General features: G+C 32.4%; 3 protein-coding genes across 3 annotated transcripts; all 3 read right to left on the minus strand.

The window, feature by feature from the left end:
* Positions 1-10,968: 10,968 nt before the first annotated feature.
* On the minus strand, positions 10,969-12,778 carry LOC133038813 (uncharacterized). The gene is made up of 2 exons (XM_061117158.1): positions 11,160-12,778; positions 10,969-11,052 (listed from the first exon to the last, which is right to left on the minus strand). The coding sequence occupies exons 1-2, from the start codon at positions 11,839-11,841 to the stop codon at positions 11,018-11,020; spliced, it is 717 nt and encodes a 238-aa protein (XP_060973141.1). The 5' UTR covers positions 11,842-12,778; the 3' UTR covers positions 10,969-11,017.
* Positions 12,779-14,761: 1,983 nt separating this feature from the next.
* Positions 14,762-15,738, minus strand: LOC115695143 (uncharacterized). The gene is made up of 2 exons (XM_030622233.2): positions 15,457-15,738; positions 14,762-15,336 (listed from the first exon to the last, which is right to left on the minus strand). Exons 1-2 carry the CDS (start codon positions 15,704-15,706, stop codon positions 14,762-14,764), a joined length of 825 nt encoding a protein of 274 aa, XP_030478093.1. The 5' UTR covers positions 15,707-15,738.
* Positions 15,739-22,658: 6,920 nt separating this feature from the next.
* Positions 22,659-24,358, minus strand: LOC133039077 (uncharacterized). The gene is made up of 2 exons (XM_061117878.1): positions 23,216-24,358; positions 22,659-23,070 (listed from the first exon to the last, which is right to left on the minus strand). Exons 1-2 carry the CDS (start codon positions 23,321-23,323, stop codon positions 22,747-22,749), a joined length of 432 nt encoding a protein of 143 aa, XP_060973861.1. The 5' UTR covers positions 23,324-24,358; the 3' UTR covers positions 22,659-22,746.
* Positions 24,359-26,219: the final 1,861 nt, after the last annotated feature.

A 26,219-nucleotide genomic window follows, 5' to 3' on the forward strand; every position in this document is an offset into this window, starting at 1 on the left:
TAATTGTTATGTTTTGTTGTTTTGCGAATGTTTTATAAAAAAACAGTATTTTTGTAAAAAATTCCATGTAACAGTAAAATTGTAAACTTTTACCCAAAATTTAGTATTTTTGTAAGAACTCCAAAAAAATTAATATAAAGTATATAGATTTATAAATTTTTCTAAACAAAATCAGAACAATGAATACTATTTTATAAAGGGCTATTTACAAAAATATGAGAAAAAATAAAAGAAAGTTTTGAAATATATGGCATGCAAACTTAATTGCACTAAATATGATATTTTTTTTTAAAAAAAAAAAAAGAACATAAAAATTTAAAAAATTTGAGATAACTCATCATAGATAAGAAGGAATAGCATAAATAACTTAAATAATATGTATAAAAATTTTACTTCTATATAATCAAAAGCAGTTTCTTGATGAAGAAACTAGTTTCTTGAATTTTTTGATGAAATAACTAGCTTCTTGATGAAGGATCTTCAATGAGTTTCACTTTGACAGATCATCGTCGGATGGGTAAAAAACTTAAAAAGTCGTACATAAATTTTACTTCTATATAATTAAAACCAGTTTCCTGATAAAGAAACTAGTTTCTTGAATTTTTTGATGAAAAAGCCAGCTTCTTGATGATGGATCTTCAGTGAGTTTTGCTCTGACTGATCATTGTCAGATGGGTAAGAAACTTAAAAACTTGTTTATAAATTTTACTTTTATATAATCAAAATTAATTTTTTTTTATGAAAAAACTAGTTTCTTAATGAAAAAATTAATTTATTGTTGGATGATCTTTGATGAGTAATTTATGATTATATATTAATTTTGAAGATTAAATTTACATACACATGACATAAAAAATATTATAAAAAAATTTAAAAATAAAATAAATGCCATTAAAAAAAGGTCAAAATTAAGGCTGACAAATTTAAATAATTTTTTTAAAAAAAATACTCAGGTAAATTCTTCTTTTTGTTATAAAATAATATAAAATAAAAGTAGATGAGAAGAAAGAAGAAGAAGATGAAGAGAGAAAAAGAAAGTGAATGAGAATTTCTGAGTTGTTTATTCCAATGGGGTGAACCCCTATTTATACAAATACAAGAGTGAGATATTAAGAAACTAAGAAAAAGGGAAACTAAGGAAAAGACGAATGTTGATTACAATTCATGGTAATAAATAAAAGATTTGGACATCCACATAATTATTAATATTTATAACACTCCCCCTTGGATGTCCATAATAGCTGTCTTATTAAAAATCTTGCTGAAAACTTGGTCAAAGGAAAAAGAGTATAGTGTAAACTAACTCCCTCCCCCTCATTTAGGCATTTGTGGAGATCTTCTAATCGACGAATTTCGATCTTATCTGCCGTCTTCTCAAATGTTGATGTTGGTAATAACTTTGTGAATAAGTTTACAAGATTGACACTTGATTAAATATGTTGAACACCAATATGTATTTTCTTGAAGCGTATAAAGAAGAATTTCGTGAAATGTGTTCTAACTCTATCTCCTTCAATGTACCTCCTTTAGTTGAACGATGCAAGCAGTATTATCCATAGAGAATTGCTTGGGTTGATACTTCTTTATTGAGTGCAATTCATATGTTTCCCAAATATGCTATGTCAATGATCTCACTCACACACATTCTCTACTTGCTTCATAAAATGCAAGTATGTTAACATGATTTATAGTTGCCTCGTTAACAACCTTGCTAGAAAAATCCAGTGGGACAAAATCTGAGCTAAGGGGAAAAAGAGTACAATATATATTTCATATTCATAACTATTTGCAAGTTGCCTCGTTAAAAACCTTGCCAGGAAAACCCAGTGGGACAAAACCTGAACTAAGGAAAAAAGAGTGCAACATGAATATGTCTCCCCCTCATGCACATATGATCCATAATTCTTTTGGTGAAAATATATCTCATAAGATTATTGTTATCACTTTTAAAATATCACCATATATAATCTTTGATCATATATTTTCTATAACTCTTCCAGAGTATGTATGGACTTCTAAATTATAGATGAGGGGTTCGTGGAACATTAATCTTTATCCAACTAATTGTATCATTCATGTGTGTACACAACTTTGTTCATACGAAAATTTAAAATTTCAAGTAGATATGAACATAACACATTAATGGTACTACAAATTTTCATTTGTGACAATGATGGTACTCCAAGACCATATATTTATTCCATCTTGTTTTATGATCTTAATTTCCATATCAAATGATCATATATCTATAATTCTTGATACATATGAAGTACTTCAGGACTTCAATACTAATGAACAAACTTTATACATTAATATTTCTCGAAATACAAAAGAAATAAAAGTTTGTTCTTCAATTAATCAAAAACTCTTAAAGAGTCTATCACAACATATAATTTACGTATTTATATTGCATAGACAACCATAGGTATTTTTCAAATAATAATTTACTTACATGTCTTTATTTCATACAAAGATCTTTGTCATATAGTGCGCGCGACTTTGAATTTATATCACTTAAGACATGTATTAAATTCTTCTAGAATTTTTAGATAAGGCTTATTTCAAATTCTCACTATATTAGGAGCTCCAAATGAATAACTTTTTGTTGCAACATTTATGTGACGCTTATAAATCCTCATAAAATATATTCCAGGCTATAATCAAATCATGATTATATTTTCTCAATATTTAAGCCTTATTTCAATCAATCTCATGTCTATGCAAACTTTGTACAACAATTCATTATGTACAAATACATATATGCAAATTTCTCATTAGAAATATTTATTTGCACACCCTACAGGTCTTACTTCACTTTATGTGAGTAAATTTGCCTGGATTGCGTCATAATATTTTCGCCAAAAATCAAAATGTATGTCGATAATTCTCGACAAATCTAATACAATGATCCTTGCTATCTCATGTTAGTTTATTGCATATGCACACATTCAATATTTATTGTCGACAAAAATTTCAATAAATGATAATTTCCTCCCATATTGACATAACTTATAGAGATCTCTTTAAATTACATATTTTCAAATATGTTTATCATTTATAGGTACCTATAACGAATCACTTTAGGGATTCAATTATGATTAAATGTGTTATGTCTAACTTCTCTTGGGAGTCTCTTCGAGTACCGTTTTCATCACGGTTATCATTTTAATACTTTATAACATTAAGGTATCTCCATGAGTACCTCTAGATTTAACAACTTCAGGGCAAATCAAATGAACATTTACTAATAATTTCTATATTGTTCATTTACACTTCAGGCGTTTTCAACTCATTCTATCTCAACTTTGAGTAATATTGATTTGCAGTTGGTATATATCATTTTGAACTATATCGTTCTTATAACTTTGTGCAAGGATCATTTTTCAAAAATTATCATCGATCCCAACTGCTTCTCTCCCCCTGATCGAGAGAATTTTAAGAAATTGTGATATCTAATAATATTAATATACCTGTAGGGATTTCAATATATCACAATGAATCAATATCTATTTAAACTCATATATATTATATGACATTGAACTTCAGGTTCAATAACTTCAGTTTCAAGTTCAATACTTATGAACTTAATTCATTTCTAAGAATGATTCATACGTGTATAATTAGAAATACATAAATTTACACATTTTGTAAATGCATGATCATATAATCTTATCACATCGATAAGAAACTATGCAATAAAAATCTAATAATGGCTCAAGACTGTTAAGGAAATGTAATTTAAATATTTTCTATGTGCAAATATATGCACATTCTTCTTTTGAGCCTTATAAATTAACAATGAGAAGAATCTTCTGGTTCTTCAACAGAATTTAGTCAAATTCTTTGACAATTTATTGCATATGATTTATCATGTCAAAATAATTCAATTAATGAACTTCAGGTTCACTATAATTTGTATTTCAATGAAACTTTCAAAGGTAATGTAAATTCATTACAACATAATCATTATAAGTTTCATTTTTATATACACGAATAATATAATTATATTATTCTCTAAAACATATACACTCTTCAGGAATCACTATCATCAATTCAATGATGTGTATAATTTAAAAGATACATGACAACTTCATCATGTTATTGTAATGGTGAAATAGATATAACCACAACATATCATTCATTTTTCCTGATATCTTTTTAACAAGTCGTCTAATTTATTAATAGACTATTCATCAGTCTAATTATCATGACTTGATATATTATATATTTAAATGTACAACAAGTACATATAATAAGTTATTTATTATCACTTTCATAACTAGATAAAAGTTACACATCTAGGTACATACAAAGACATTTTACTACTCAAAGTAGCAATTGTTTGTAAGACTTCTTCAGGAAGCTTTTCAACTAATCATTTTGTGATTCTTTATCACTTTGATTATATTGGATCACTAACAAATATTAGTAAATTATATATCCACTTTTGGAAATATGCAAACTGAATTATATAGTAACTATATATTTACATATCATGTACCAACAATAGTTTGAAACTATTGATTTCAAGAAATAATAAAATATGTATATATTAATTTGCTTCTGGCATTACCAATATATGTGAAATCTATATTCTTTGAAATAGAATTTCATGCCTATTCATTCTCTTTAGGTAATGATATTTAAATATTCTAAATGTACAATAAGTTTGTACAATTCACATTCTATTAAATAATCAAGGATACTTTTATCTTGATTATAAGTGTGTCCGTACTACAGGTACGCGACCACTATTATTCAATTCCACACACACATGATATATAGATTTCATGCACTTTGATTGTGTGTGGTATCTCATCTTTTGGTTGTTTCCACTTTTTTCTGGAAATATTTGAGTAGTAAATAATGTCATTGATTATTTAAAATCATTACATTCACTTCGGGGAATGACGTTGAACAAGTAGAACATTATTATAAATTTCTTAAAAATTTATTACTTGTTCATCCATAAAAATATAAGAAATTATTCAACAATTTCTTTTACGATATTTCAAAGAATATATGAATGCAATTTTTGCATAGTCTCCAAGATGTATGCAAAATTTAATCTTTAATATATGTCAGATTCAATAATTTCCAACATTGCAAGTAATAACAATGTATAATAACATGACTAATACGAGGAATCTTTAAAAGTAATTGACTTCAATTCGTATCATTCTCTGCAGGGAATGATGAACAATAAATACATGCCTCATGTATTTAAATAACATTAGTCATGCTCATTGTTATTCTTATACTTTGATGTTTCAATGCAATTTTCTTAACATTCTTTTTGGATATTCAAAACCCACTATAAAATTGCATCAATAATAATCATTTTTAATGATTCTTTAGTTGTATTCACATAAATACAATCATTTTTTTTTTGACAAATATAAAACATTTACTTCAGGAAATGTTTGTCAAAATCTATATCGATATTAGATTACTTTTCATTGTCCTCAAAGAATACAAGAATATATATATAAATATGTATTCATCTCTTTCATTATATATCCATCAACTATATAATGAATATTACGTATGCATAATCTTCAGGATATATGCAAGATTTTATTGAGGACGCATAATCATCAGGATATATGCAATATTTTATCGAGGATGCATAATCTTCAGGATATATGCAATTTTTTATCGATGATGCATAATCTTTAAGATATATGCAATATTTTATCGATGATGCATAATCTTCAGGATATATGCAATATTTTATCGATGATGCATAATCTTCAGGATATATGCAATATTTATCGATGATGCATAATCTTTAGGATATATGCAATATTTTATCGATGATGCATAATCTTTAGGATATATGCAATATTTTATCGATGATACATAATCTTCTGGATATATGTATAATTTATATAGATTTTCTCTATCATATCATAGGCACACATATATTGTAAATATTATGAATGATAAGAATATAATATATATATATATATGAAATCAATAATAAATATATAAAAACATATACATACATATATAATATATAGATATATAGATAAAAAGAAAAAAAAAACAAAGGATTTCTTGAAATTGTTTCAGTCAGATAAGTATATATATAAATATATATTTAGTGTATCGTGACTTTGAAACAATTCAAGAACTTTAACAAAATACTTACATTGGGACTTGGGCAGAGACTCATGCTTGAAGCTTGGGCAGAGACTCGTGCTGATAACGTGTTATAAAATAATATAAAATAAAAGTAGATGAGAAGAAAGAAGAAGAAAATGAAGAGAGAAAAAGAAAGTGAATGAGAATTTCTGAGTTGTTTATTCCAATGGGGTGAACCCCTATTTATACAAATACAAGAGTGAGATATTAAGAAACTAAGAAAAAGGGAAACTAAGAAAAAGACGAATGTTGATTACAATTCATGGTAATAAATAAAATATTTGGACATCCACATAATTATTAATATTTATAACACTTTTATAAATATTCAACATTAGCACTATATTTTCGCCACTTTATAAGTGTTGTTAGCATTTGTTTTTGATATTTGAGTTAGTTATATGATGAAATCCATTTCAACTCGTGAGAGGTGTGCTCCAATGACATCAAATATAATCTTTTGTTCGAATGCTTTGATTATCAGCATACATAATCTAATTCTCCAACACTAATTCCCGAAAATTGCAAGTAACACAATAAATTCTTAAACGATTGACTCAATTTAAGATTTTTTTTTAATAATAAAATATATTATTGCATCACAAATTTAGCTAATTGGGGATGCTAGCTACACTTAAAATCTATATGCTTAAAACACAAGTATGAATTTATTCTTTCATTTTCACTTAATCATCTAAGATGATATAAATAACCTTATCATTTTCTGCAAACTATTCCATTTCCACTCCCTGAGGCTCCACTACAATCAAGATACTCCATCTCCACTGACTCCTTTGGCTCAAAAACTTCGACCGGAGAGAAAATGCAAGAATTACAATCAGCAGAAAGAAGCGATGTCGTTTTATACTTGTCTTCACCACCAACAACCGGCATAGCAACTCCTGGTTTAGCCGGGTTTTCGAAATCAGGCTGGTAAGTGTTAGACTATATATATAGTGTATGTAATATAGCATATATAATGATATGAAATGCGGAAAATAAACTGTAATCATATCTATAATATATGCAATGAAAGGATCGATGTACCTCCAGCCATTGATCTTTGAGCTTCAATCCCTGCGATAGCTTCAGTATTGGAGTTCGGGCTTCCTCGCTCTCTCAACTCTCTTTAGATGGAATTTGCTGAATGAATTCAGAATGAGTGAGGAGCTCGGGGACCGAGACCCTATATTTATAGGTGAGATACTCCATCAGTATCTGTGCCACATTAATTGTCAGAATATTTTGACAATTAATTCAGGAAATCAAATCAGGTAATGAATATAGAAATCTGACCATATATAGAATATTACATAATTGATTTTGTCCAGATTTAATGAATATAAAATATTCATTTATCAGAAAATCAATTATTTATTTATTTCCTTAAATAGAAAATCATTTTCTTAATTAGAAAATAATTTCCATAATAAAAATATTCTAATATTCTCCCACTTGGTCAGCATTTAAACTAAAATATTCAAACCCAACGTTCCTCATTATATAATAAACATACGAATCATAGCGACATGTCCTCATTATGAATCGAGTATTATCTTCCATGTATTACAATACATTTATTATATAACAATGTACTTTATGTGGCAATGAACTTAAGTGAATAAACCCTAAACCTTATGTTTATTCAGGTCCTCTGAAATTTTTCTCAAATGTAAAATTAAGATGCGCATAAATATGAGAAAAATCAAAAATAAGAGTTTCATTAATAATAACTTTATTTGTACAAATTACATAAGGGAACCAAGTCCCATGTTCTCTACATGATCCTTGAATTTATGAGGTGGCAAGCCTTTTGTCATAGGATCGGCAATCATCAATTCAGTGCTAATGTGTTGAATGACCACTTTATTTTCCTTAACACGTTCTCTAATAGCTAAGTACTTAATGTCGATGTGCTTGCTTCGACTTCCACTTTTGTTGTTCTTAGCCATGAAAACAGCAGCTGAATTGTCACAGAACATCTTTAGCGGCCTTGCAATGGAATCAACCACTCTAAGGCACGAAATGAAACTCTTTAGCCATACACCATGTGATGTAGCCTCAAAACAAGAAACGAACTCGGCCTCCATAGTAGAAGTAGCAGTCAAAGTTTGTTTGTTACTCCTCCAGACACACGGCTCCACCAAGAAACATAAACACGTAACCGGATGTAGATTTACGTGAATCACCGCAACCAAATAAATGCGAGTCCGAGTAGCCAACTACTTCTAGATTGTCGGTTCGTTTGAACATCGGTTTGTAATCCTTAGTACCACGAAGATACCTCATAACTTTCTTTGCGGCTTTCCGGTGGTCTATCCCGGGTTACTGCGAAATCTTCCTAACATTCCGACGAATAAGCAATGTCGGGTCTTGTGCACACTGAGCATACATTAGGCTTCCAACGGCGAAGCATAAGGAATGTTCTTCATTTGTTCTCTTTCAAAATCATTCTTTGGGCACCGGCTCAAATTTAATTTATCACCCTTCATAATTGGTGCAACGCTCGGTGAACAATCTTTCATATGAAATCTTTCTAAAACTCGTTGATGTAGGCTTCTTGAGATAAACCTAAGATACCTCGGTATCTATCTCTATGAATCTTAATGCCTATGACATAGGATGCTTCACCCATGTCTTTCATCTCAAAGTTCTTTGAAAGAAATTGTTTCACTTCACGTAGCAACCCTTTATCATTGGATGCAAGAAGAATATCGTCCACATATAAAACAAGAAAACAAATTTTACTCCCACTTTCCTTCGTGTATATGCATTGATCCATGACATTCTCTTCAAATCCAAAGGAAGAGATGACATCATGAAATTTTAAATACCATTGGCGGGATGCTTGTTTTAATCCATAGATGGACTTCTTGAGCTTGCATACCAAATCCTGACCTTCACTAGAGGTGAATCCTTCGGTTGTTTCATGTATACCTCCTCCTCTAGATCACCATTCGGAAAAGCGGTTTTACATCCATCTCGCTCCAGCTCTAAATCAAAATGAGCAACTAATGCCAAGATGACTCGAGGGAATCTTTCTTTGATACGGGAGAAAAAGTCTCCGTATAGTCAATTCCTTCCTCTTGAGTGAATCCTTTAGCAACAAGTCTCGCTTTGTACCTCTCGGTGTTGCCTAATGAGTCTTTCTTAGTTTTATAGACCCATTTACGCCAATGGCTCTCGCCCCATTAGGCAACTTTACAAGTTCCCGGACTCTGTTGCACCTCATAGAATTCATTTCATCATCCATAGCATTGTACCACAATTTTGATTCTCTCTTGTTCATAGCTTGTAAAAACGTTTACGGATCATTTCCAATTCCAATATCGCATTCTAATAAATACACAACATAGTCTTTATAAATCCTTGGTTTGATAGGTCTAGTAGATCTTCTTAAGACTTCACCAACGAGCTCTTGTGGAGCGACGGCGGAGTTCGGCGGGTTGTTCAACAGTTGCAGGCAACTCTTGAACATTTTGATCTACTGGATTATCATTACCAACTTGTGGATCTTCAGTGATTGGTAATGGTTGTTCAACATTCGTTTGAACTATAGGAGTGTTAACCATTATCAATCTTGCTTTTGAAGTGGAAGGTTCGAAGGATCTTTCTCAGGACCTAAGTCCTTTGATTGATCACTCCCACTGATCAAGGCATTCTCAAGAAATTTTGCATTCCTTGATTCCACAATTCTTGTGCTATGAGATGGACAATAAAACTTGTAACCTTTAGACTTTTCAGCGTACCCTATAAAGAATCCGCTTATGGTCCTCGGGTCCAATTTCTTCTCTTGTGGATTATATATTCTGACTTCAGATGGACATCCCCAAATGCGTACATGATTCAAACTTGGTTTCCAACCTTTCCATAATTCAAAAGGAGTTTTTGAGACTGCCTTTGTTGGAACTTGGTTTAATATGTACACGGATGTCTTTAATGCTTCAGTCCACAAGGATTTAGGAAGGTTAGAGTTGCTACTAAGCATACTCCGCACCATGTCCATTAATGTTCGGTTTCTTCTTTACGCAACACCATTTTGCTCGGGTGTACGGCAAGGTGTAATGGGCAACAATCCCATTTTCTTCAAGAAACTTCGCAAATGCACCAGTGCTTGTCCATCTTCTCGTGTATCTACCATAATACTCACCTCCTCTATCCGATCTCACTATCTTAATTTGCTTGTTGCATTGTTTCTCTACTTCGACTTTAAATATCTTAAAGACATCTAATGCTTCACTTTTATTATGAAGTAAGTAGATATACATGTAGCGTGAGTAATCATCTATGAATGAGATGAAGTATTTCTGACCATGTGACTCCATATCTGGACTACATATATCAGTATGAATGATTTCTAATATTTCAGAACTCCTATGGACACCAGTTTTGACAGACTTGGAGGTTTGCTTTCCCTTAATGCAATCCACACAGGTATCAAAATCAGTAAAATCTAAGGTATTGAGTACCCCATCTTTTACCAACCTTTTAATTCTATCAATGGAGATATGTCCCAATCTCCGGTGCCACAATGTACAGGAATCCTCTTTCATAACACATCTTTTAGTGCCAGCGTGAACATGCATAACATTATTAGTGGTATTATTTTGTAAATTAAGGCAGTAAAGACCATCAGACAAAATACCATTTCCAACACATTCATTTATAATATAAATTAAAATATTTGTCTGAAAATGTAAAGGAAAAACCAAAGGGTATAAGTCTTGAAACTGAAATCAAGTTTCTAGAGAAACTTGGTACATAAAAGGTCTTTTCTAACTTTAAAATAAAACCATTACTTAAAACTAAATTGCATGTTCCAATAGCTTCCACATGTGAGCCCATCTTGTTTCCAGATAAGATGCTTTGCTCACTTGCTACTGGCTTCCTTAGATTTTGAATATCCTGCAAGGAATTTGTTATGTGAATTGTTGAACCGGAATCAATCCACCATGTGTTAAGATTAACATTAGCCATATTAGATTCATAACATACTAAGGAAATTGGATTACCTTTGTCATCCATCCATTTCTTGAACTGGCTGCACTCCCTTTTAGCATGTCCCTTTTGTTTACAAAAGAAACATTTGATGGAATCTTTCTTTATGGCAGCCTTGGGAGCCATGGCCTTTTTCCCTTTGTTCTTCTTGAATGGCTTTCGTTTCTTAGGTTGAGTGGTCAGGTGAACACTTTCTCCTTGCTCCTGTAGGAGCCTGGCTTCCTCTTGAACACACATGGTCATCAATTCATTGATAGTCCATTTTTCTTTATGTGTGTTGTAGGAAATTTTGAAAGGCCCATACTGTGGAGGAAGATTGTGAAGGATGTAATGAACCAGGAAGGTATCAGGAATGATAACGTCGAGTTTCTTCAAATGAGCAGTGATGTCCCTCATTTTAGAAATATGTTCTCGAACTCCTTTAACACCGGTGAGTTTTGTGGACGAGAACTCTTGGATGAGGTTGATGAATAAAGATTTATCTGAAGTGTCAAACTGCTCATCCATAACTTTGATAAAGTCTTTCACCTTCTCAGGTGGCTCCACCGATCCACGCATTCCCATAGGAATTCTGGACATAATGAACATGATGCAGAGACGATTAGATTGCTCCCACTTTTCACGCAGTGCAATCTCAGTAGCAGTGCTAGTATCAGTGATAGCAGCTGGTTCATCTTTCCTTATTGCATAATCCATGTCAGTGCAAGCTAGGTGGAGAAGAACTCGTTCCTTCCAGATTTTGAAGTTGTCACTCCTAAGCTCAGGGATTTCACTAGTGATTTCAGCATATTTAGAGGTGGATGAAATAGCTGCAAGAATAGGATTACAAAAATTTAGATGTTTAAAAGAATTGAGGCTTTAATGAATTCATGTTTTACCAATGTAGAAACATGATGAAGATGAAAATTTTATTAAATCTAAAATTGCCTGTGGGCTAAATTTTAAATCTAATAAAATTAGATGAACTTTATGATAGATTTAATGAAGTATTTAATTTAGAAATAATGGAGGAATGAAATCTATCTTTAATTAAAATTTGTGATAACACTATTAATTCAAATCCTCATAACTCCCTGTGGGGTAAATTAAGAGAATTTAACTTAATATATTATCCTAATTAATTATAAAAATATAATAAAATCCCTGTGGGGTAAAATTATTATATCCAAATAATTAATTACAAGTTTTGTCCATTAAGGTGAATTTTAATTAATATATAATTTTATATAATTAAAGATGCTGTGGCTACTCCCTAATTATAAAAAAATTATATTCACTTTAGACATTAGGTATTGGGCTCTACCTAAAAGTAATTTCGTTATTAACATAATAGACAATCACTGAGATTAGTGCTCCTAGTGTGGTCGTCCGAAGATCATTAAAAACCGTTCTAGATATGAGCATTTGTCCCAGGTTCATGTTTTCTTATGTCAAACCACAAAACTACTTACGTTTTATTCATATTTTATTCATTTTATAAAGTTTTATGAATATTTTATGAATAATTTTATGAAGTTTTATGAAACTTAATTGCTAAATAAAATATTCAACCTATCTTAATGTTTGAATATTTCTAAATATATCTAGCACTATAAAAGGAATTTATGAATAGCATTTAAATCATACATATCTAAAGTAATTGCATTAAACATAAATTTGTCAATTAAATACAAAATAATACAATTAATGTATGATCATTAATTAAATGCAAATTCCTTAATATGAAATTAATGGCAGATTTTTCAAAATTAATTTAGACAATAAATTGCAGAAATTTGGTAATATATAATTAAATGCACAAATTAGCACAATTTTTACATGCCTAAATAAATCATGTAATAAATTACCAAATTTAAACAAATTTCCATTTTCAATTTATACTATATATATGTATTAAACAAAAATGGAAAATTAACTAAATGCAATTTATTGACTAAATTAACACTGAAATGGGAAAATAAATAATATTCCAAAAAAATAAAAATTTATAAAAAAAAAAAAAAAATCGAATTTTTTCCCTTTTTTTTTTTTTTTTTTTTGAAAAAACCATACTGCCAAACGACATGTCGTTTTTGCAAAGAGCAAAACGACACGTCGTTTTTCCAACTTTTGAAGGGCTGAAAATGAAGAAGAAAACGACACGTCGTTTTCCCTAACAGAAAAACGACACGTCGTTTTTTCAATGCAGGGCTGATTCATAAGAGTATAAACGACATGTCGTTTTCCACAATGTGAAAAACGACATGTCGTTTTTCAACAACGACAGCTGCAATGTGCCATTCAAACGACACGTCGTTTTACGCCAAACGACACGTCGTTTTCTCCAAACGACATGTCGTTTTGAGTCGTCTTCTTCGGCGAACCGGTCGATTTTGACCCGTTTTTACTGCACGCGGGTCCGTCGAACCCGACCCAAACCCGATCGGAAATTGCGTTTCCGACGACCAAATTGCGTGTTTTCAAATCTAAAATGTTCTAAATCAAATAATAAAGAGATCCACATAGATTTTATGCACGAAAACACGAAAAAATATATACTTTAATATCACGAAACTAATCGGGTCCGAAAAAGTTTTAACTGAAAATTTTTTCCATCTTTAAGTTTTTCAATGGATTTTCAATGCTTAGATCGATCTATAATACTATACGAATATAGTAATGTATATAGAATTCAAAATAAACACCGAAAAATGAAAAAAGGAAAAAACAAAACCATGTACCGATCGTGATTATATATACGCATGTATATATATATATATATGCATGTATATATAACATAATAAAAAATGAATATTATGATTATTATTATGTGACAAAACATATATATAATATACAATATATATAAACATATATACATATAAAATATATATATATACACGTACGAATGTATGAGTATATAATATATATGTATATATGAACAATAAAATATATATATATATATGTATATACTGATTAAAAAGTATATATAATATAAATGGTATGAATATAAATATATATATATACAGAACCGAAAACAAATATGTATATATATGAACAGTATATGTATGTATATATATATATATATGAAACTCAAATAAAATCAAGGCAGAGATAAATCCGCTCTGATACCAACTGTTAGACTATATATATAGTGTATGTAATATAGCATATATAATGATATGAAATGCGGAAAATAAACTGTAATCATATCTATAATATATGCAATGAAAGGATCGATGTACCTCCAGCCATTGATCTTTGAGCTTCAATCCCTGCGATAGCTTCAGTATTGGAGTTCGGGCTTCCTCGCTCTCTCAACTCTCTTTAGATGGAATTTGCTGAATGAATTCAGAATGAGTGAGGAGCTCGGGGACCGAGACCCTATATTTATAGGTGAGATACTCCATCGATGTATACGTGCCACATTAATTGTCAGAATATTTTGACAATTAATTCAGGAAATCAAATCAGGTAATGAATATAGAAATCTGACCATATATAGAATATTACATAATTGATTTTGTCCAGATTTAATGAATATAAAATATTCATTTATCAGAAAATCAATTATTTATTTATTTCCTTAAATAGAAAATCATTTTCTTAATTAGAAAATAATTTCCATAATAAAAATATTCTAATAGTAAGTTCTCCCAAGAACACCTTCAACTTTTGAAGACAAGCCATAGAATCTAAACTGCACCTCAAGATGAACAAAGCAGTCGTTTTGAGGTATCTGGTAGTTGTGAATCTTGTCATCTTGCTTGGTCACAGGCACAACGTTGACTAAAATCTCAGCCAATTCGGGGATGTTGACCGTGACGCTGTTCTTGCTTGAGGTTCTTTGAACTCGGATTCTGGTATTTGGGCATTCCCAAAACGACAAATGGCCATATGGGATGACAAGATTTTCTCCATTCAAGGAGAATCTAAGATGGTCTACTTGGTCGTCCCATGTGGAAGCTGGTGTGGCCTCAAGTGAGAAGGTGTTTGAGTGAAAGAGAAGACCAAGAGCTTGAATCCAAGTGTAGTCTCTTGTTCTTCCGGCGGGCCGGAGACCGATGAACCGGGCATTTATTTGGAGGTTTAGATCCGACACCAAGGTGAAATGCTCGTTTCTCATGCCATGGAAGTAGAAAACGACACCGTCTCCGCCTATGAAACGAGGGTCCAAGCATGCTGACCCTGGTCCATTGCAATTTGGTTTTCGGTCTACATTTATAAGCACAAACAAGGAAATTATGAATTGAGATGTGATGTACTAGCTATTATAAATCATAGAAACATAAGAAAAGAGTAAAAGGATATGAATGTGAACGTTAGTAATCTTACTTTTACACTCGGCTTGGCAAATGGGTGAGATGCAGTTAACATAGCAAACTTTAGCTTTAGGATCAGTTGGATTTGCTGTTGGGCACTGCTCCGGACAAGTTATCTTCTTCTTAGAACAAGGGCTGCTTTTGGCGAAGCAGAGCTTGGTGTCTGGCTTCTTCTTTGGTGCTGCTTGAATTTGTACCAAATTACATGACATAAAGAGTAACAGAATGAAGAAGAACAAACTAGATCCTCTTAAGCTTTCCATCGTGATAGCTTGAGAAAACGATAAGTTTAATCATTCTCTTTTGTGTTTTTATAGGTTTTAATAAGTGGACTTTGGGATTGTTATTAAATAATATAATTGTGTAGTACAGTAGTAAAACTTTGTGTATTTATTTGATAGAGAACGTGGAGTACGTTGGATTCATTACTTCTTCGCAGAAATGTTGATTTTAGTCAATGGATTTAGTAGTTTTGAGTAAGAAATGATATTAAAGAACTGCTACTAGTGTAAAAAATAGTCAGATTAACTATTGGGTAATGACAATAGAATCTTCCTTTAAAGAGGTTTTTTCTATTATTTGATTTTAATTAATGTTAACTACAAACGAAGTCAGCTTTGTTCACGTGATGAAAACAAGTTAAGTTTTGCCCCTGCAAACTCGCCGTAGATACCTCTGTTCCATAGCTTCACAAGGTCACTTACTATTACTTTGTTTTCGTTTAGTCTTATCTTAATTCTATATGTTATGCATAGCTTCATTCTTTAACACTTCATCTCTAAATTTATACTCCACAACACAAGTCACAACTAATCTTCTAGCAAGTTGCCATTGGTTTTGCTCAACTCAAGAAAACTTCCCTTTGTTAACAAGTGAAGAACCAAAGAAATTCAGAGACTTTCATCAAGTATGGAAGGTTATCCAATTTTCTAGAATAGGTACGCTTTCGGTTATGGGTCTTGAATGTATTTGTAAAGCTACAATGTAAAAAGTTATTATTGCCACAAACATTAGGTATTCTTGGGAACATTTTTTTTTTATGCGGTGAATAGAATTACACATGATTAATAATGCAGCAAATCACAATCGGCAGTGGAACCTCCTCGAAACAGGATAGCTCATCGTCTAACCGAAGAGCATGTTTTGCTAAACTATGAGCTGCAGAAATCTTATCGCGAGCCACATGGGAGAAAACTGCGCCTGAAAATTTAGATAATAAAGTTATAACGTCTTCAAACAACATCCTGTCATATTGAAAAATACCTTCCCATTATAATAGTTTTCGTCAGAGTTAGCGAAACTGAAAAAAAAATATAGCAACACCAAACCAAAAAACACAACTATGGTAGAATGATAATCTACAAAATAAAAATTAATATACAAACCTAAAATTTAACACAAAACCCAAATCACAAGCTCAACATTACTAAAAACTTAAAACAACAAAAATTCTTGGGAACATTGAAATAGGTAGAGTTAATATTTAATTGTTTCAACAATGACATAACACTTTATTGGTATTAGGAATTTAGATATTGTTATTTGAATATTATTATTGGGTATTAGTGCTGCTTAACACCTTCTAAATGTGTTATTTTGCGATTGATTAGTAATATTCTTTAAAAATTATTACATTAAACTATATGAGACTCGATACTTAATTACACTAATAGCGATATCAATACATAAATTGATGCTAGACACCACTAATAATATATGTTTTGAGATTTCTCTTGTTATTTAACATTTCACTTATATTGCTTGTTTATATTAATTTATTACTGAGTAATTTTGAGATAACTACAGAGTATCTCGAAGGAAGATACAAATTTGTGATCTACTATTAAAATATATTTCATTTGCAAAAGTTTTGTTCCAATGATGTATTAAAAAATGATTTAAATTTGTTATATAGCTTAAGTTGATCTAAGTTTAGATTACAAATAATATATATGTAAAATTTACATCATAATAAATACATTATTTTGTACTTGTATACTATTTTTAATATTTAATTATTAATTTTAGTTAGTACATTAAATTGTAAATTTTTTAAAGTTATTTTTTTTATCTTTTTTATACAATAAAATAATAATAAATTAACGATAAAGGTTAATATTATTTTATAGTTTTAATGATTAAGTACATTGCTAAAAGTTGATGTAACTAGAGTAATTTGCAGCAAAAATACCTAAGTTTTATGCCGAGTAGTAGATAAATACCTAAGTCCTATTTTTGGCAGTATAAATACCTTCCGTCACTACTCTGGAACTTCCGTAGGTACCTCTCCGTTTTTTACATTGTAATGTGCCAGGTGTCGTGCCATGTCATTAAAATGTATGACACATCACTCACACCACTTAAACTTAACCATGCCACAACATACATTAAAAACCCTCTTAAAATAAAAATTAAACATTAAATTTGTTACACAAATAATGGCAATTTAAATTATTAAAAAAATAACTTTTAATTAAAACTGATTTATAATCTAAATGAGGAAAGAATAAATAAAATAATTAAAATTAAATTTTACATTTAAATTAAAAACAAAACAAAATTGCTGCTCAGTTTCTGAAAAGAGAGCAGTTACCATTTTTGCAAAAAAATCCCAAACTTTGTTGAGAGAGTCGAGAGAAACTTAGGGTTCGAGTTGAAGATGAACGCACATTGACCCAAGGTTGAAGACGATCGAAGGTTCGACTGTAAAACACAACAGTCTAAGGTTGAAGACGATCGAAGATTGAAGTAAAACGGGACAGTGTCGAGGGTATGGCCTTTTACAGGGACGATGGAGGTGATCCCCCTGACTACGGTAAGTTTCCCTTTAGTAATTTCTTTTGTCAGTTTTGAAAGTGGAATTGATGGGTTCTCTCCTACTTTTAGTATTGTTGTGTGATAGGGTTTTGAAAAGAAAATGATGGGGATTAGGAAGTGTGTGTGCTCTGTTATAAAAAGGTGTTTTTTTTTTTGTAGTATTGTTCAGTTAATAGTGATGGGTTTTGTTTTCTTCTGTTCCATTTGACATAAAGAAATGCTATTTTTGGGGGTTTGGGTTACAACACACTACACGAGCAAATGGTTGGTGGGAATTAGAATAAGAATCTTTAAAGCTTATGGTTAGGGTTTTGTGTTGCTATTATTGCAACTTTATGCATGTGCACTTACTGAAAGTGGGGTCCATAGTTGACAAAATTTTTTTTACTTAATTTTGTGTTTGGTATGTTTGGGAGATGCTAATTAGTTGCTTCCCCTGTGATCTGCCTATTTTTTTTGTTGAAATTGAATTTGACAGGTGGTAATTTAGACTACTTGACACTTGCGATCCACCATGGGGGCATGTTCTTCACACCCTTTGGTAATAGGAAATATGAGGGTGGGAAGGTTAATTACTTTGATAGGATTGATAAGGAGCAGATGAGCAGGGTGTTCATAGAAGGTTTTGTGTTGTCCCTAGGTTACAAATTGCCATTTGGTATGCTGTATAAGGCCAAAGATAGAGCTCTGAGAGATGGTTCCATGATTTTGGATGATAGAGATGTCCAATCTATCCTATACAAAATGGAAATGAGGAAGTGGACAGAGATGGATGTTTATTTGGTCATGCCTGAGATGACACTGGAATTGGAATGGAAAAATGACCCAACTGCTGTGCCTCATGTTCCAGAGCTACCAACCAAGCTTCAACACTGTGTGATTGAGGAATTGCCACCAGATGCTGATGTGGTGGCTGATGTAGTGGGCATACCAGAACCCATAGGCAAAGGAAAAGATAGAAGAGGCAATAAGGGTAAAGGTAAAGGAATTGAGGTGGTTGAAATAAGTAGCTCCTCTGAAGAATCAGTTGATGAGGATGATACAGATGATGAGGATGATACAGATGATGAGGATGATGACATGGATGATGATATGGATGATGAAGATGGCCTAGAAGAGTCAGATTATGAAAGATATTGTAGTGATGACTATGTCATCTTTGATGGTTGTGGACCACATGAATGGGAAGACCCTGAGATTCAAGATGCAGGGGAAGATGCACCTCCAGTTGATACTCAACCTGGTAGAGAAGATGAAGACCCACTTATATACCAAACCCCTACAGATGAGCCAAGAATTCACCAACCCACCATAAATGATCCAATGATGTATGAGTCCAACACATTTGAACCAACACCACCTCAGCCTACCAGATTTGACACAACACCAGACTTTCCCTGTGCATTTGACACAACACCAGACTTTTCCACTGCATTTGACCCAACACCACATCAGGCCCAACCATTTGACCCAATACCACCTCAGCCCACTACAATTGACCCAATACCACCTCAGCCCACTACAATTGACCCAACACCACCTCAGCCCACTACATTAGACCCAATACTACCCCATCCCAATCCATTTCACCCAAGTGTTGACATACCAGTAAACCAGCCCAATGTTATTGACCCAACAACATCACAACACCAAGACGGAAATGGGACACAACAGGCCAATGATGAACAAGATTTTGAGTTTCATGAGGAGGAATATGAGCAAGATGTCCAAGCTGAGAGGAATATAGCCAAGCCAACAGATCCTAGCAAATGGTGGTCAAGTGTCACTAATTTTTGCAGTCAAGGTGGTGAGGGTAATGAGTGTGAAGGAGATGCAGTTGAAAGTGAAGATGACTTGCAAAGTTTAGCAAGTGATGATGAGGAAGGTGAGGTTAGGAAAAATTCAAGACCTGAGTATAATCCACAGTGTGACAAGGCTTGTTTTCAGTTTAAGAAAGGGATGATTTTTGCAAATGTTGAAGTTTTCAGAAAGGCCCTTAGGGAACATTTTATTGCTAATGACAGGGACTTCAAGTACATTAGTAATGACCAAAGAAGAGTGAGGGCCACGTGTAAAGGTAATGGTTGTGAGTGGCTGATTTTTGCATCTAGGGTTAACTCAGATGAGTCAACTTTTCAAGTCAAAAAGCTAGAAGAGGAGCACACATGTGGAATAGTCCTTGACAATAGGCTTGCAAATTCTGATTTCTTGGCCAGACATTTCCTGGACAGCTTCAGATTAAACCCAAGTTTGCACTTCACAGCCTTCAAGGAGATGGTGTCAAACACTAAATTTTCCAGGGTCAGTAAATGAACTTTTTACAGGGCTAAGAACATTGCCTTAGAGATGTTGGAAGGATCTGTGGCTAACCAGTATGCAATTCTAGATGACTATTGCAAGCAAATACTGCTAACCAATCCCGGTAGTACTGCCAAGATCCAGACTAAGTTGGAAGGTGATCAAAGGGTGTTTGAAAGGGTGTACATTTGCTTAAAAGCTTGCAAGGATGGGTTCAAAAATGGGTGTAGGCCTCTAATTTGTCTAGATGGAACATTCTTGAAAGGATATTGCAAGGGTTTGTTGTTGGTTTCTGTTGGGATAGATCCTGAGAATGCCCTCTACCCTATTGCCTATGCTATATGTGAGAAGGAAACAACTGATTCCTGGACTTGGCTTTGTGAACTGCTAAACCAAGATCTAGACAATGAGAAGACAGATTTGTACACACTAATGAGTGACAAGCAGAAAGGTTTGGAGAATGCTGTTGGGAGGGTTTTCACTGGTTCAGCTGTTAGGCATTGTGTGAGGCACCTTCATTCCAATTTTAAGAAGGACCATCCTGGTTTGTTGATGAAGCAGATGTTGTGGGCAGTTGCTAGAGCAACCACTATACCAGAGTTTGAGAGGAAAATGGCAAAAATCAAGGAAGTTAATCAGGCTGCATACAATTGGTTAGCTGCTAAGCCACCAACAGAGTGGACAAAGGCCTATTTCTCAGAAGGTGTCAAGTGTGATGTCCTCCTCAACAACCTGTGTGAGTCTTTCAACAATGCAATACTTGAGGCTAGAGACAAGCCCATAATAACCCTGCTGGAGAAGTTAAGATATTGGCTCATGTGTAGGTTTCAAAAGAAAAGAGAGAGTGTGAAGAAATGGAAAGAGGAATATGGGAGAAACATATGGAAAATCATGGAGCAAAACAAGAAAATTGCTTCAAATTGTCTAGTAACACAGTCAACAGAAGTAATTTTCCAAGTGGACTGTCCTGGTACAGTTAGCTATACTGTGAACTTAATTGAAAAAACCTGCAGCTGCAGAAGGTACCAACTTAGTGGAATACCATGTGGTCATGCATTAGCAACCATATGGCAAGCAGGGCATTAAGTGAAAGATTATGTCTCACACTTTTACAAGAAAGAGATGATGGTGAAGGCCTATGAAGGTGTCATACACCCAATGCCAGGACCACAGTTTTGGCCAAGATCGGGTCTCAATCCAATTCAACCACCAGCTGAGACAAACCTACCAGGAAGGCCAAAAAAGAAGAGAAGGAGAGATGTGGATGAAACCACCAGCAGTAAATTCAACCACTTTAAGAGGATTTGGACAAGTTCACAAATGCAGTAGGTGTGGTGTTCGTGGCCATAATGTGAAAAAGTGTCAAGCTGATCCAACTACACAGGTTATTTTTTCTCATTTAACAACTACACTGGTTGAAACTTTTTATAACCCTATACCTGTTAGAGTCATGAATCTATGTTAGTGCAGGTTCCAACTTGTCTCACACTTGCACTTTTATGTTATTATGCTTAGAAATGTAAAACTAAGTTATACATTAGCTTTTCAATTCAATTAATGTTTGGATTAATATATGTGTAACTAATAATTTAATTTTACAGCTCAGCCAAAGAAAAGGGGGAGACCACCATCTGCCAATCCAACTGATGCAACCAAGAAAAGAAAGGAAAGGTTGATGAAGCAAAGGCAAAGGGATAATGCTGCTGGGCTCTCTGATAATGCAAATATTTAGGGATTTATGATGGAAGTTTTTTGTTGTAATTTGGTGAACTTTATGCCAATTTAACATATTAGCATTAACTATGTTACCTAATGTATCTACCTAATTTCATGTGTGGCAATTTGGTGGACTTGATGTCATTTTGTGTCCACCCTTTTGATGCCATTAAACTATGTTATGTATTTTGTTTAAAAAGCACAAGTATTAGGTCTTTTTGAAACTTTGTGTATTTGGATAAGGATTTCAATTCTGTAGGGATTTATGTCTTTTGTCCACACTTTGTATCTGATGATGCAAACCTAATGGTTGTATCTTTTGATTATTTACCTTTGTAAAATACTAATTATAAATCAAAACCCACACAATTCATGCAATATCACTTAATAAAAAAGAGAATTCATTCATACATAAAAGAGTCATTCATTCATACATTAAAGCTTACTAGTACAATTCTTAGCCTTCTTCATTTCAGAACAACATTACATAGAGTACAACTATAACTACACAACCTAAAAACCAAATCCAATAATTATCTTTTCCCCTTTCAAATGCAGATGTGCTTTCATTATAATCTTCCAAAGGTGCATGACTGTGATGACTACTACAATGAGTAGCAACATCTCCATTTGTACAAACTCCATGGCTGCAAGGGGCTGTTCTTTGTTGATGCACAGAACAGTACCCCATCGAAACTTCATGCCCACTCCAATCTCCATGGATACAACATCCACCTCCACAATTTCGAAACATCTCCCTGTCAACCCACTCGAAAAAATCGCACCCACCATTCGTCTAAAAAACCAAACAATCAACACCCAAAATAAGAAGGGGAAAGTTTCAGAAAATTGCAAAAATTCTAGCTTCACACACTAACAATGGTGAACCACTTGAAAAAAACCCCTCGGGCTGCCAGAATTTTTGGGAAAAGAGAACATACCTTATGGATTGGGCAGCACTTGAACCTTCTCCCAGGATTCTTCATCGTCCTAGAGGTGCGAATCGCAACTTCCAATGGTGGTTTACAATCGCAAAACCACCGTCCCATTGCCTCACTGTCACCTTCGAGCTTACAACAATGGTGGAAAAGTTTTGCCTCAGATTATTTAGGTTTGAGTTATATAAAATATTTATTTATTTTTTAATTTTTTGGTTTTTTGTAAGTATTTTTATTTTGATTTTAAGAGGGTTTAATTAATCTTAGGGTTTTATTTTAAGAGGGTTTTTAATGTATGTTGTGGCATGGTTAAGTTTAAGTGGTGTGAGTGATGTGGCATACATTTTAATGACATGGCATGACACCTGGCACATTACAATGCAAAAAACGGAGAGGTACCTACGGAAGTTCCAGAGTAGTGACGGAAGGTATATATACCGCCAAAAATAGGACTTAGGTATTTATTTGCTACTCGGTATAAAACTTAGGTATTTTTGCCGCAAATTACTCATGTAACTATATGATAACATTATTTTTGGTATTAAATATAACACAATTTTTACATCTTTTATTAAAAATATCTTATGTTTTCATTTTTTATATTGTTAAGCTCTAATCTTTTTTTTTATGGCTGTACTTTCTAATGTTTGACTTTTGTTTGCAAATTAAAGGTATTGTTGAAACAGAATATGTTCAATGCCAAGTTGGATTGCCACATAGACTTGGGAATATTTTAATTGGTCCAAATTATTTTAATTTTTAAAATATTATAAAATTACATTAAAATCATTTAAAAATTAAAAAAAATAATTTATGTTTAAAATTAAATAAAAAATTATTATAAAATATTGAGCAATTTGTGACGAAAATACTTAATTTTCCACATTTGTAGCACTTAAATACTTCAGTTACTTTTTTGGCAGCTAAAATACCTAAGTTCAGTATTTATTGACAGTCGTTACTACTTACTGTTATCTACCAAATAGGATATCAACAGTCCACTCTTAATTGGTCCATGTCATTTAATGGGTGCAATGTCAATTTTTTTTTTTAAAAAAAAATATTTTATTCTCACTAATTAAAACATAAATTAATTAATTTTAGAAAATAAATTCTAAAAATTTATTGAAAATAAATTATATTATATTACTTTCCTAACTTAAAACTCTAAAACATCGTTTCAAAAACAAAAAAAAAAACAACTCTAAAACATAAAATCAAAACCATAAAATCATAACTAAATAAACAAAATGAATGAGGATAAAAGAATGGAACGATTGAAGGAGTGGTTCGAACCGAACTAGAGAAGAGGAAGAAGAAGAGGTTCAAACCAGAGAAGAGGAAGAAGAAGAGGTTCGAACCAAACCAGATAAGAGAAGAAGGAACTAGAGAAGAGGAAGAAGAAGAGGTATCGAATTGAAACTCAAGGATTTGAAGAAAAAGATGGCTTTTTATAGAGAAGAAGGTACAAAGAAGCCTAACTCTGGTAATTTTTCTTTCAAAAAGCTCTTTTTTTTCAATTTTTTATCTCTTTATTTACTATTTGAAATTCTTGGGTTATTAAGTCTTAAATAAATACATTTAATGTTCGGGTATAGAGATAAGGTTATTTCTAATTGAGTTTGGTGTATATTCTAAGGTTGGATATTCTCCCCTATATAAAGTCTCTTTTATTGTATCATTTAATACATATATTCAGATTAATAAAAAAACATTTTCCCTCTCCATCTCTCTAATATGGTATCAGACTAAGAGAGAGAAAACCTAACCTTAACCTTGCTTGACCAAGATCCATTTTTTTTTGCTGAATCTCTGCCATGACTCGCATGCGTAGTGGCCTTCCTCCGGTGTTAGCTCCAACTTCTGGTTCTCTTGCCGACGATCTTCCATGATGCTCAACTCTAGATTTCGTTCGTGAAACTGTCGAAGATCAGCCCACATTGTTAAATTGATGTCCTCTGGTTCTTCTCCAATCACAGGCCCTTCTTGTTGGGTTTTATTCCCTAAATAAAACTCTTTACAATCTGATTAGTTATCAATATAAGAAATTTGAAGTGATTGATGTTTGCATGAATTTTACATGCTAACGGTTTAAGATGTTTATTACGTTTACACACAGAATCAGTTAAATCCAGATCATATGTTTATTCACAATTATAGTATCGTTACCCACAGTAGAATGTGATTGTGATCATATGAATCAAAAGACTTGGTCCCTGTTTCATCAGTGTTATTGGATTTACACTAGTGTGATAATCAGCGATGATGTGTACTTACACTTGGAGTAAGTGTTATGTTCTTTCCAGGACATTAGTAAAGTATACTAGTTTCGAATGTATGGAGTATACATTGGACTGGACCGATATTACAACTAAGTTAAGATATTACAAACTTACCGTTATATATATCTTTCCAAATCAATATTAGTAGTTGATCTTAAGATTAAAAGAATCTAAATCTTGATATACTTAGGCTCAACTCAAGAGTACTATTCATGTTCTTTTATTTATTAGTTAAGCCTACTTTTAGGTCAGGGTGATACGTATATTTTGGGAACATGATAGTATGATTGAGTTGGAGTGCTAAACATAAATATGGAATCTATAGCTTCTACTGGTGTATAGAAGTCAAGTGATGATTCCCTTCGAGCTTAGCAAATAGAAGTAAAAGGATGAGCTCTTGTTTAACTGACTAATCATTAGATCACTAAACACCATTTACAGGTAGCTAAGTGTTTTAAGGGGCAAAATACATTGAGGGGTGAGAACGGTAAAGAAATCTCATCTCGATGTAGATCATCTATATAGAGGATCTTTAAATCACAATAAGATTATAACAATGGTTAAATGAGATAGCATATTGATATCGTGGAACATATAATATGCTCTATATAAGTCTGAGAGTGCAATTCTAAGTTCTAAGAGTGGATTCAACGAAGAATTAATAAGTAGGAATTTACTTGGTAAATTTGGTTCACTTATTGGAAGCTCAGCATATAGATCCATGG

This window comes from Cannabis sativa, chromosome 6 (genome assembly GCF_029168945.1).
Source record: "Cannabis sativa cultivar Pink pepper isolate KNU-18-1 chromosome 6, ASM2916894v1, whole genome shotgun sequence".
In the NCBI taxonomy this organism is placed as follows: Eukaryota; Viridiplantae; Streptophyta; class Magnoliopsida; order Rosales; family Cannabaceae; genus Cannabis; species Cannabis sativa.

What these genes read in the sequence shown, in the direction of transcription:
- LOC133039077 (XM_061117878.1), bottom strand. Translation starts at nt 23,323, where the DNA reads ATGGGACGGTGGTTTTGCGATTGTAAACCACCATTGGAAGTTGCGATT. An exon ending in AGTGCTGCCCAATCCATAAG is followed by an intron (nt 23,071 to 23,215) that starts GTATGTTCTCTT and finishes TTGGTTTTTTAG; the next exon opens with ACGAATGGTGGGTGCGATTT.
- LOC115695143 (XM_030622233.2), bottom strand. Translation starts at nt 15,706, where the DNA reads ATGGAAAGCTTAAGAGGATCTAGTTTGTTCTTCTTCATTCTGTTACTC. An exon ending in TTGCCAAGCCGAGTGTAAAA is followed by an intron (nt 15,337 to 15,456) that starts GTAAGATTACTA and finishes TTATAAATGTAG; the next exon opens with ACCGAAAACCAAATTGCAAT.
- LOC133038813 (XM_061117158.1), bottom strand. Translation starts at nt 11,841, where the DNA reads ATGGATTATGCAATAAGGAAAGATGAACCAGCTGCTATCACTGATACT. An exon ending in GAAATGGATGGATGACAAAG is followed by an intron (nt 11,053 to 11,159) that starts GTAATCCAATTT and finishes AATTCCTTGCAG; the next exon opens with GATATTCAAAATCTAAGGAA.